General features: G+C 41.7%; 1 protein-coding gene across 9 annotated transcripts in view; it reads left to right on the top strand.

The window, feature by feature from the left end:
- The window catches only part of RBMS1 (RNA binding motif single stranded interacting protein 1), a 217,288-nt gene that overhangs the window by 189,438 nt on the left and 14,353 nt on the right, over positions 1-13,497 (top strand). For all 9 annotated transcript variants that reach the window (XM_027055649.2, XM_027055648.2, XM_053215150.1 and 6 more), the window contains exon 6: positions 232-311. In XM_027055649.2, coding sequence (XP_026911450.1) covers positions 232-311 — 80 coding nt within the window. The remainder of the gene's footprint in view (positions 1-231; positions 312-13,497) is intronic.

Raw genomic sequence — 13,497 nt, 5'->3', positions numbered from 1 at the left:
TATAATGTATTTCTTTTATGATTCAGAAAGTACTCTGTGGAGACCAGTTTTCATTTTATGACAGAAGTACACATATAACAATTAGGTAAAAGAATAAACCCACTTTTTCTTATTCACATTTTTGCTAGGTTTCATTTGTATCTAGTAAACCTGTAAGAGTGCTCACACGCACAAAACCAAATGACAACTAAGAGATCTCTAAACGTGTGTTTTATTTTTATGGATGAATAGGATGGAATCAACAGAAAAGTGCGAAGCCGTTATTGGTCATTTTAATGGAAAATTCATTAAGACACCACCTGGAGTTTCTGGTATGTTGTTTATCTAAAATTTTATCAGTCGTTTTTTATGTAATGTATCTATAATTTTAGCACATGATGTATCAAGAACCACATACTCTGATTTAGCTCTTAAAACTTATTTCTTTGATCGTACAAATAAGACTTAAAAATGTGTCTCTTCCAGACATTGGGTGTTTAAATATGAATGGAAGCCATCCCAGTAGGACAGAGGGTCTGACTTGTAGAAGCCCCTCCTTCTCTGGTAGACAGGCCGTCCTGTAACTCCCCATCTTACCACTACCATCCTCAGTAAATCTTGTGTCCTGCAGTCCTGTCCGTTGAGGGCCGAGGTACTTTCCATCTTAGCTCCTGCCTTTCTTGTGGAAGGTTCCAGCATGTGTCACCGTGCACCCCCTTCTGGAGCCCGGACCTCAGTCCCTATAGCCCTTCTGTCCAGTCCATTCTAACCACCTCCTCCCAGCGCTCTGCCTTGTGTTGTCATGACCAAGAATACCACACCTCAGGAGCTTTTCATTCCAAGATCGCTCTCATTCTAGCTCCCACTAAACCTGATCGAAAATACAGAAGGATCTTCCTTTACCACTTTTCCATCCCTGCCAAACCTCATCTCCGTTCTTGAGTGCTAAAACCATTTCTTTAACAGTATCGTGACTTCTCTTGTACCCGTACCTTGGTCACACCTGCTTTGCAGAATGCTAAACCTGGATTAATTCTACAACAGGCCACCTCCTCTGCCTCTATTAAATCCAGGCAGGTAAATGTTGTCTCCAGCATGACCAGACCCCCAGCATCATTGGCCCTCATTCAGTTTTCTCATCCTTCCCTGGCGGCAGTCTCCACCCACCTGCTCGGGTCTTCCTTAACCCCCTGTCAACTCTGAGCAGATGACTTTGCTTCTTACTTGATGAGTAAAATTGAGATCACAGGTGGAAACACCATCAACTTCCTGCCTCTTCCCAACAAGGACCACCTCCATCCCCATTCTTAACTCCTTCCTTCCCTGAAGTCTCAAAAAACAGGGGGTCCCAAGCTGTGGCCTTGATCGCGTCCCATCAGGACCTTGCTCTGCCAGTTATCCCCTCCCTCTCTTATAATTTCAAAGTCTTTTGCCTTTATTTTTTTTTTCCAAAAAAACACAAAAACCTTTATTTTCAATTTGTAACATCTCTGGCATGACTAATTGGTAGAGAAGTTGAGAAAATGCACAAATAACACTAGGAACAAAAATTGTGACCGTTACTACAACAGGCCTTTTTTTAAATCACAGAATACAGAGAACAAAACTATGAACTATGCCAATACGTTTTAAATTTGAAATAGTTTCCCGGAAAAATCTATCCATTTGTGTTTGAGATCATTCACGTGTCTCTGATCTTGAAACTAAATTAAACCAAGCACTGTGTTCCTCTCTAGCTTTTTTCTCACATAAACCTTGTAAGAGTGTAGTCCCCATTTCTGTCTTACATTCATACCTCAGCCCTCCCCAACCTGACTTCTTCCCCTTGTGTCTTGCATGGTAAACTGTCCATATTAGTCTGCTGGGCTGCTGTGACAAAGTACCACAAGCTGGGTGGCTTAGACAGTAGAAATGTGTTGTCTCAGTTCTGGATGCTGAAAGTGCAAGGTCAAGGTGTTGGCAGGGAGGGAGGGGCCTCCCTCCATCCTTGGCTAGTAGATGAGCATCTTCTCCCTGTGTTTCTTCATGCCTTCTTCCCCCTGTGCATGTCTGTCTCCATGTCCAAATTTCCCCTTTTTTACAAGGATACCAGTCATTCAATCAGGGCCCACTCTTTTTAAGCATAAAGACTCTATTTGTAAATAAGGTCCTGTTCTGTCATTATGAGTTACCAAGGGTTAGGATGCCAGCCTTTTTGGGGGGCGGGAGCCATGAGAACACAATGCAGCCCTTAACACTTAGCTCCTGACTATCCAATTTGGAAGCTTCTCTACCTTTGTGATGCTGTCTGTCTGCTATACTTGATGCTACTGGTCCATTACTCATCCTTTGATGTGTCCTCCTTTGACGTCTCTTTCACCCATCTCTCTGTTTTCTTCCCATCTTGTGTTACTTCCTTGTCTTTTTGTGGGCTTGTTTCTTCTATCTAAACCCTAACTGTTGCTATTTCCCCAAATTCCACAGTTCTAATAGACGTCATGCATTCTCAAGGTTTCAGCTGGTATGTACATTCAGAAGCGCTCATCTCCCACCCTGGCTTTTCCCCTGAGCTTCAGGCTGCCTGGTCTCAGTCACCACACGTTCACTGTCTCCAAAGAGGAACGAGCCCCCTTTCCCGTCTAATCCTGCTCTTCTTCAGTTAGCCATTTCTCAGTGAGTGGAACTGGTACCCAGCCAGGCACTCAAGCCAGAAACTCAGGGTCGAGTCACCTTGGGCTCTGCCTTCCGCACCATCCGTCATCTCTCACGTACAAAGCCATTCAAGTCCTTACTTTTTTTTCTCTTGATAACTTCTAGAACCTACCCTCTCCCCTCCATCCCTCCCACCGCAGCCTAGTTTAACCCCTTCTCTGTCACCAAGGCCATTACAGCAGGCTTCTAATTGCCTGCCTGATAGCTAGCCTTTCCTTTCCCAGATACCCTCCCTGCCTGCGGCCAGCAAGTTTGATAAAATACAGGCCTCTGTGTCATTTTATGGCGAAAAGCCCCCTTCTCCCTTCCAGGCTCTTAGAATGTCATTGAAGGCCAGAGGTGAAAGGGCTCTTGCCTACTTCTTGAGCCCTCTCTCTGTTCTCTGCCTTACCATGTACCGTCCTCCCGGGCCAAACTGCAGATGTATTCCAAACATGCCATGCTGCCCTGTTCCTCTCTGCTTTCTTTCATAAGGTCTCCAAGTTAGTTCCCTCCAGTTCCCTTTAACCTGGCTCTCCAACCCTCACCCTTCAGGCCTGTGTTCAAATCTTGCCTCCTCGTGTGAGAGCCTCCCCTGTTCAGTTGGGTTGTCCTCTGTGTCCCCTTAATATGTTTAAATGTGTCAGTTGACTAAACCAGAAGCTCCTTGAAGGCAGAAACTTTTCTCATCTTCCTGTTTTCATCCCGGCACAGTACATCAGCCATATGTTTGCTGGTTTTGTATCAATTTCACTGTACTGTTCACCAAGACAATACTACATGTTCACATGCTCGTGTGCTAACGGCCGACCACCAACTGGAAGACGTTTCCATTTTGCCCCATACACTAGGCTGTGCATGTGTAACTGGTGTTGAGTATTTATTCTGCTGTAGCCCCAGTATTCCATGCTTCACTGGGTGGCTGGTAGTAGTGATTAGAGATTTACTTTAATTCTCCACATCTAGTTAAGTCTCACTTCGTGGAAGAACCTATTTGTAAGTACATGTGATACCACAGACTGCACTTCATCTTGGCATGCTAAAACCCAACAGCACACAGTTTGCAGGACTGCCTGTGAACTTGAAGTGCCTGAGGGCACAAGTTTGGAGCGTGCAATAAAAAGACCTGAAATACACTATTCCAGGGAACTCAACCTTGTGCAGGAGCTTTCTTTTTGTTTTTTAAGTTCGTTTTGTTTTCCATCAACAGCACTTGAGTTGAAAGAAAATAAAAAGCAATGTTTTTACCCTCCAACCAAGTAAAGACGAGAGAGAAATTTAATACGTGGGAGCTTTCTGTAAAGCCTACCCCGCGGGGCCTTCTGAGGTTACCACGTGTGCACAGCTGACTCCTGGTGTTCTCCTCACTTCCCCATGTCATCGGTGTCAGGACCCCACGCTCTTAGTCTCTCCGAAGGGCTGCTCATCCACCCACCAGTGACCACTTTACTTTCTCAGCTCATTTTTACGTACAACAAAGAAAGTTCGAGAAGGAAGAATACCCCTGCACACAATTGTTTTGCTATTGTGTGAGTCTGAGATGAGATAAGATCTACCAGTTTCCTGAATGAAGTAGATCTCAGGGTGTCACAGATCGAGATTGGACTTCATGGTTGTATGATTTAAACTGTTTTCTTTGAAGTGGGTTTAAAGACTATTGGTCATACCTATTCAAGGAAAAAAAGACCTTGATTTCCAAACCACATGTAAATGATTGTAGGAGTCTCTGTACCTTTGCAACTAGTAGAGAATAGTTTCTTCTAAGTTGTGCCAGGTGTCACCGGGGGGGTAAGAAACAGATTCCTTCTGCTTCCAGAGAATCACTGCTGGGGGGGGGGGGGTGCAGTCAAGTCACTCTCTCTGTTCTGAATCAGAACTTGATTTTGTGCCATTTTCTAACGTTTCCTGATTTTTTTCTATGTATTAGTTCCCAACTAGACTGCAAGTTCTTTGGCAGCAGGGGCTGTTTTATTTTTAATTTTGTGCTAGGCACAGAAAGCCTGTGCATCGCCCTATAACAGCAGAGGTTACCAAGTGGTTTCCAAGAGCATTTTTTCACGTAGGGCTCGCTCATCACAGTAATCATGGCTATTTTGAGGGTTTCTCTGAATACTTCTTTGCATGTAAACGAGTTTGAACTGCCTTTAGGCAGGAGTTTGAAATGTATAATGTGGGCCTTGGAAGGATAGTTCCAGTCAACTCAACTTTTCCCCAAAACAAGTCCCAAGTGGATTTGAGAGCCACAACAGAATTTGAAGCAGTTTTGAACTTCTGGATTTTTCCCCTTTTTTGGTACACATAATATGAAAATTTTCTTTGACTACCAGTCTGTTTATTAGATACTGCTCTCTCAAATTGCCTAAATGGCTACTGCATACCATGGGTTTCTCCAAGGAATGCATATATTATTTTCAGTAGAGCCAGATGAAAAACAAAAATATTGTCAGGCAAGGGTAAATTGAATGAGCCTCCACTTTAATGTCTAAATAATGTAGGCTCATTGCTAGGCAGACATAACGTCTCATAAATACAGTCAGAGGATGGTTTAATCAGTGATGCAAGTTGTTGAGCCGGCATAAGCAGAATTACCCAGGATGGTTTCTGTCAGAGTACTCAGATTCTTGCACAACTGGCAATTTGCCTGTGACATTGGAGCCAAGCAAGTACAGAAAAGAAACCCATGTTAGATGCATTCCCCAAAAGACACTATGAAAATTAACAAACTGAACAGTGAACTCATCTTAACTGTAGCGGTCTTAAGAAAGTCTCTAGGTGGCTAAGCAGGAGGTCAGATCTGCACATAAATTGTCACTTATCACGTGCCACCCACTCTTCTGCCAGCTCTTTTCATACCAGAGTGATGTGGCTGAATTCCCCGCACCAGACATATTCCACCCTGTCCTGGGGGCATGTGCATAAAGGAGTACGTGTTTATAGCTCTGTGAAAATCCACATCAGGATTTTCAATGCAATCTATTTTCTGAAATTGCTTCTTAAAAATCTTGTGCTTTGGTGCCTGATGTTACCATATGTTTTGTTTTTTAAGTTTATTTATTTATTTTGAGAGAGAGAGAATCCCAAGCAGACTCCACACTGTCAGTGCAGAGCCTGATGCGGGGCTCAAACTCACAGAACCATGAGATGGTGACCTGACTGAAAACCTAGAGTCAGTCGCTTAACTGACTGAGCCACCCAGGTGGCCCTGATGTTACCATATTTCCAAAGAGGCTTTATCTTCCAGCAAACTTTCTTAAATATACATAATAGTTTGTATTGGAAAAAAATTACTCATAAGGCCATCCCCTCTATCCTTCCCCATCCAGCCTCTTGTTTTCCCCTGAAAATGTTGAAGCATTGTCCTTTTATTTGGATTTGTCTTGATTTCTATCTTGATTTTGAGTGCTAGCTGGTTTGCAGTACATCAGATTTGCGTGGAAGGTTCTGAACCAGGGTTAAAGAACCAATGACTGCTTTGTCAGACAGTCCAGGTGAATTTCACAGAGGTTTGAAATAACTTAATATTTCCTTGATAAAAATTCTGTTACGGGGAAATCATATGGTGGTGGTTTCCCACACAGTGAATGTTAGAAACAAGGGATGGGGAGTTTTCATTAGTTAGACCAGATGTTCAGATTAGGAGACATGCCCCAGGCAACAACACTGTCACTCATGGTCATGATTCAGGGTTTTGTCTAAAAAATGCTCTTCCTGTACCTGCCTGGAAGAGAGTACAGTCTCTGAGAAGACTAATGAATGCACGTTGGCATGTTAGCTGGAACTGTCCTAGAGTGCTTGCTCCGTGCCTTCTGTTTTTGCCTACGCGCACACACACACACACACACACACACACGGACAAAGTCCACATATATGTCCATTGCTGCAGGATGCAGTGTGATTACTCATCTTTCTTTCTGGACCTCTCCATGATGTTATCGGAGTCTGAATACGTTCCTGTGTGCTAAGGGCAAAGAATTTTAAAAGAGAAAAATGTGTCTAGCCCTGGATATGTGAGTCATTATATTCTCGGTATTGTGCTGGCATCATTCTGCCACAGCCCGAAGCTTCGTCTGTCATGGAAGGGCTCCAGTGAAGTGCATAACTGCTGGCCAGGTCTGTCCAAAGACCTCAGCTTGTTTTACATCTGTTTCTGTGTTATTCTGACTTTTCAGACTGGGTATATGCCCAGCAGGGCTTGAGAACTGCTCTTACCCACATCTCATAAGTCTCTGTCTATAGGTGATATTATTTGGGCATTGTCCTATGCCAGGAGGCAGAAAGGTAATGTTTAGAGGAAAAATTACGACTCTAACGAAAAGGCTAGAAATCTTTCATGGGTTTTTATTGCCTATTTTGTTCCTTGAATGTTTGTCTTAAGCTATTGTTACTCTGTGAAAACAGAAAATGTTGACAGCTCTGGACAAAAGAAACCCTTGAAGACATGTGTGATGCTCCTGGTAGTAGCTTTAGGACAATGTGATCACACCCCTGGGATTGCGATGTGTTCCTGTCTCCCTTACCCAGTGTGTACATAGAGCAGAGTCTAAATATGTGTATTGTCAAGACAGCCGCTCCAAGGGCTGTGCTCTTAGGAAGAACAATCACTGCCATGAAACTGCTGGAATACTCCTGGGTGGCCCGTGGGGAGAGGGCTGTCTTACAGCTCCAAACGCAAACTCATTCTCTACTGTGGAGGGGAAGTCTAGCTTTTAAAAAGTAACAAGGGATCTCAACTGGAAATGTGCCACTGTTTCAGCCTCAGATGCTTGGCGTGCCATGCCAGGCTGGTGATGGGGCTCCATCGATCATACCCAGCCTACAGCAGATCCCTCAGATCAGTTTTATACCTTTTCGCTATCGGGTTCTGCCAGGGAGGAACAATAAATAGCAGAGTAAAATTTTATTAAAGCATAAGGACCTTGGGTGGGAAGTGTAAGTGTTACTGTGAAACAGTTTTCTGAAAGGCATTTGCCAGTAACTTCATCCTTAACTCCAACTTGAACATTTCTTCATTGTATGTGAAGCCAAGGCGGCAACCCCTGGCCAGCTTGTTAAAATCTCACAAAAATCAAAGTCCACGGAAAACAGGCCAGTCTCTAAAAATGTTTCTAACATTAATAAACCAGAAGTCCCTCTCCTGAGAACTTGTTTTAATAATTCAAAGGCGAGAGGAAGAGTCATAATTCGAACATTTGACTTCCTCCTGTCGTCATAGTATGATAACAATAGCTACTGTGCATTGAGCTGTTCTGAGCATTTTGTATGTTAATTGTAACAATTCTCTGAAATAAGTACAATTACTATCCCCATTCCACAGAGTATGAAACCTCAGACATTGAATAACTTGCCTGGAGTCACTAAGTGACAAATGGCAAAGCCAAAATTCAAACCAGGGAGACTAGTCTGGAGCCAGTGTTACCATACAACCTGACCACCATTTTAGCAGTCGGCATTAATGCGGTTAAAGAGAGAAATAAGATACACACACAGATGTTCATATAGTGTTAGTTACAACAACAAAGAAACTGTACATAAACCCATTTCAAAATGAACCTTATGTAGCCACTTAAAAAAAAAAAAAAAAGATTCCATAATAAGACAGGGAAAGGTCCACAATGAAAACGGTAGGAGAAAAAGACTTACCGTTGCAAATATGAAAAGTTTAGACTGTGAAAAGCAGTAAATATAGAATAGTAAAATATTTAACTTGGAGTGATGTGGAAGGATTACATTTTTATTTTTTATTTAACCTGACTTTTATGTTGTTAAATCATTATTTTACTGATAGGTAAAGCTGAGTGGGAGAAGGAACCACTCTACAAGGGTCAGGAATGTGGGAGAGAACCTAACAAAATAGGCGTAGGAGGACATGCATCTATGGAGAGAGGCTGTGGCTCTGTGTGGTGCTTAGACAGGACAGCAGGATTTGGTTAGAAACAAAGAGGAAGCTAGGCAGGAAGTGATGACGTGCACACAAAAAATGGATAATATGTATTAGATCCCTACGTCGAAATTTTTAAAGGAAGAGCCCCAGATAGTTCCTTGCGTGTTGCTAGTTGAGGAATTTTGAAAGTAGGCAATGTTATCAGAAAGAAAGCTAATTACAGTTGCTGAGTGGGCTGGTTTTCCACAACCGATGGAAAAACTTCCATCGAGGGCAGTTCACGTTTTACAGAATGTTGATTAGGATAAATACTGCTTAACTAGAAAAATGGGAGTTTGGAAGTAGCAGTTTCTCCAGCTGTTAGAACACAGTGAGGAAAAGGTCCACTCTGTTACAAACGACAGACAACTCTAATTCTCTGAGCCACTGGATTAGGATAGGTGAGGAAGACTTCTAGGAGGTCAAATTATGAGCCACAGTGGTTAGTCAAAGCAGGCATACCAGAAGTGATTTTTAGTGTGGATGTCAAGGGAAGACATTTTAGCCTAAATAGTTACAGAGTTTGAGCTTCAGAAGATAGGTAAGCAAACTGTTTGGTAGAGATGGGCAGTGAATCAGCAAGGGCATCACCCATAGAGCTCATTGTCCCTTACGATGGGACCAGATTGTTAGTGCCACAAAATCAGGCATTCATAAAAGGTTATCCCAGCTCACAAGGCCCTGTGGAGGGCGCATTGGAGAATCCTACAATGCAGTCACTTTAGATGGCTCTGAAGAGATGCCAGAAAATATCAGGTAAGTGTTTGCGTTTGTGGCATCATCTCTGGAAGGTTATATACTACAGTGGTCAAGCTTTTGGAATTACATGTTCCTGTTGGTTCTGATAACTAAGTAACTTTTCTGTCTTGGATAGTAAGAGAATTTGACCTTCTCTCACACCCTTTGAGGCACACCCTTTACAAACCCAAAATATGGTGGTTAATTAAATTTGGCTAAGAATTCTCTGCATATTTGGCAAAATCAATCGAGTATGGCTAATCTGATAGAATTTTTATATCACTTTAATACAGGAATATATCTCAGGTCACAAATCATTTGTTAGGACTCTTACCAATTACTGTTTTGCATAATAGGATAAAATATTGCTAATCTAGAAAATTGACCATGTAAAAGATATGGGGTGACTGTTACATATGAATATTTTTGAGGTAATATGCCCAAATCTACCTGTTAATCGTGGTCATATTGCTAGTATTCATGGCACTTCCTTTTCTGCATGTCAGTCCTCCTCAATATCTCCCTTCTGAAAAGAACAGCCAAGCAGGCCACCGGAAGTATCTGATGTGTAGAACAATCTGACATCCCATGGCATCTCTCAGTATTCAACCTGGAAACTGTGTATTAGGCTTCAAAACACAAATGCTAGAGACTTCTGGTCTGGCTTGAAGTAAGACACAGGATATGCTAATCAAATAAGGATCTCTCATTTTGCAACAGTCTCCCACACACTTAAAAATAAGTGAGCCATGACACAGATCTGGGTGTATTTGTTTGCTTTCAATTCAGAAATCTAACTGAAATCTTCTAACCCTTGCTCAGCTTCATGCTAACATAAATATCTTAAAGAAATCTTCACATAGTTGCTTTCCTGGAGCACACGGTACAATTCATGTAATAAATAAGATATCAAGAACACAGAGGGATAACCTGCTTTTCATAATGTCACCCAGGTACATGAAGCAGCCACTGTAAAAGAAATAACAGCCATTTCAGTATCAGAAGTATCTCGCTTCTGGGTGGCATTTTTATTAAAAAACGGACATCTCTCAAAACAATATTCTGTCCCATTAATGGCTAAATGGGTTTTCATAAGACTCTGTGCACTCTCGTTCCCATTAGATTGCCAGAGCTGTGTGAGATAAGACCCTATTTTAGCCACAATTGTATTCCTTGTTCTTAACACTATACCTTATGCATAGTAGGCACTCAATAATAAGTTCCAACTGCTAAACAGACCAAAGAGAATTTTTAACAGAGGAAAGAAGCTGTTAGAATTTTATTTTGCCTCACATGGAATCCTGGGGCACTCTCATTTCCCTAAAACAGGGAGCCAACAACTATGTTTAAAAAAAAAAAAAAATCTGTCATTTCTGCTGGTTGTAATTCTTTAAAATAAGAAATTTGCTTTCCAACAATATGGGATACCTGCCAGTATCAAACTGTTTAAACTACTTACCTTTTTGCTTTTGGAGGGAGAAAAATATCCTAATGACATCACCACATCATGTAGTAAACATAATTCGTTGTTGAAAGATTCAACTACATCCTATTCCGTTTCATTTTGAATGATATATTTGCAAACGTGTCATTGCTTACCTGATGTTTACCTCATCAACTTTTACCGCATCATTAGATGTTTTTAGCAGGCTTTATTGTTGCATGAGATTGCTTTTTTTTTTTTTCTTTTTTTTGGCAGAGCATAGTCTAGAAGAATGAAAATGTATTGACAGCATCTTACCACAGATAGGGACACTTGGCCTTTGAGCAAATGTAGAGCTTTGGTGCTCCCAGGGATTGCTGCCTAAATACTTTTGTTCACACCTGCCTACTTAGGCAGCCCAGAGTGAGTTTCTAGAATGTGTCCAACTTGGTTGCCTTCTTTCTCTGGAAGAAATGATGCTCATGAAGGAAAATGGTCCATTTGCATTACTCAGTGTGCCAAGTTAAAATCTTTTTTGGAAAACTCTTAAATCTCTGTCTAGGAGCTAGCTGGTGTTTATAATGCCTCTAGATAAAAGGGTGTCCTCAAAGTGAAGTCCCACAAAGGGCTAGCACTGCAGAGTTTATTCTACTCACTTGCCCTACAAGATTATGGGGAGTAAAAATTCTAAAACATCATTGGAGGAAACATTCAATGCCAGAAGGACTTTTAGATCTGTGAAGAATGAGATTGTGCTTCTGAGCTGTGTGTTTGTCCTTAGACTTCAAGGTGAGACATCCCCACGTGTGGCAGAAGGAAAATCCTAACTTTCAGGCAGGTTTGCCCTTTATCCCTTCCTTCTACTCGAAAGCAGTGTTCTCCTGGCCCTCGTTTCCACCTGTTGCCAAACGCGTGGTTATAGAATTAAAAACATCATCACCTATGAGAAAGCCCTCTTGTTCCTTTGTATCCACTTACTTTACCTTCTGAGATTGTTGGTGGGTATAGAAATTTCCAAAAGTCAGTACATTTTTTTGAAAAGACAGAGTAATTCATCTGCAGTCTAGGATTTGGCCCCAGTCTGTCTTTCTTCACGCCCATTTGTCTTAAATGGAAGTTCCCTGTTCAGGAAAGCCTGAGGCCTGGGGGTGGAGTTAGAAGGTAAACAGTGGTAGGGCCAAGATTCCCTGGTATTCTCCCCAAACACCTCACAGTGTTGTTCTCAACTTCTGGTTCCTGTAGTACAGCTGCCTTTCAGAAGTGAGCTCACATTCCAGCCTGTCCCTCTGGACTGGTTCACACTGGGGAGAGGAGGAAGCCATACCAGATGACAGCCTAGATCCCTCACTGAGAACGAATTACAGTTGCGTTTCTTGTTGTGTTTTGTTTTTTTGGCAGAGAAGTGTTAAGAGGCACTCTTGCTTCCACCCTGTCATTAGTGGGTGGGTAATAGTGATATAAAATAAGAGATGAATTAGGATAATAAGAGGCAAAGGAGAAAGGAGTAAATTTTCCATAAGTAATATTTTTCTCTTCCTGGTTATTTAACTTTGAAACAGAACTTGAAAGTAGTAATCAGAGTTCTGTAGTAGACAAAGGACAGAATGTGAGAACCAGACAGGAAGGTATGATTGCCTTTATTACATTAACCAGAAACCTATCGAAATATGCACAACTTTCAGGAATATACTATTTTCATTGTGGAAAAGCAAAGAAAATGAAAAGTCATGGGTAGACTACTATGCCATCACCTCCCCCCCACATTTTTTTTCTTTTAAGCTAATGAATACTTATCCCTGTGTGATAGTTTTGAATCTTTTGCTTTTCTGCGTTCATTTCTTGAGTTGTTCTTTGGATCATTCTATGATGTGGATATACAGTAAAGCAACCCCAAGAGGGATGATTAAAGGAACAGAAAAAAAACTTTAAATAGCTTGGGTAGGTGTTTTTGCGTTTCTTACAACAGCTGTCTTCAAGGCTGTACTTCACAAATAAACATATGAGACCTGTTTTTATTCATCCATTGGTTCAACCAAGGTGCCATGCATGCCTACAACATGACAGATACTTGGGCACTGGGGATACAGTGATGAAGAAATAAGTGTCACCGCTCCCCACGGGGCTTACATTCCCGAGGCGGAAACAGACACCAAACAAATCACCACACTTCCAAGTTGTTATAAATGCTAGGTATAAAAATACAAATAAAAATTTAAAAATTTTTTAAAAATATAATATGAGCTATAGTATAAAGGGGAACTTGTTTTCTCCTGGGGGAATTGAAGGCCTCTCTGAAGAATGAATGATGAGATGCTAAGGGAGCATTTTTAATTTGGGGGTGGGGGGAGGTGATACAATGTTATTTGCATTTGGAGATTCATCAACAGAATTGAAAACAAGTGGGTCTGCACGTAAACAAGTATAAAAGTGAATGAAAAGATTCCTTTGGTTCCTTAGAATAAATTTGTTCATCACTCTGTGGTTTGAAAATAATAACTAATATATTTTCTTTACTATCTTTTTCACCATCGGATAATCATATAAGGGTCTGCGTAAACCTTTGGCTTAAAGTGTTCTATCAATTCCCTTATGGCACCTGCCACAGCTTCTATTGAAGGGATAAAAATGGGGGCGCCTGAGTGGCTAAGTCGGTTAAGCGTCGACTTTGGCTCAGGTCATGATCTCATGGTTTGTGGGTTCAAGCCCCACATCACGCTCTGTGCTGACAGCTCAGAGCCTGGAGCCTGCTTCAGATTCTGTGTCTCCC

The sequence above is a fragment of the Acinonyx jubatus genome, chromosome C1 (genome assembly GCF_027475565.1).
Source record: "Acinonyx jubatus isolate Ajub_Pintada_27869175 chromosome C1, VMU_Ajub_asm_v1.0, whole genome shotgun sequence".
NCBI lineage: Eukaryota > Metazoa > Chordata > Mammalia > Carnivora > Felidae > Acinonyx > Acinonyx jubatus.
The sequence above is the reverse complement of the archived record's forward strand: the minus strand, read 5'-3'. Positions and strand labels throughout refer to the sequence as shown.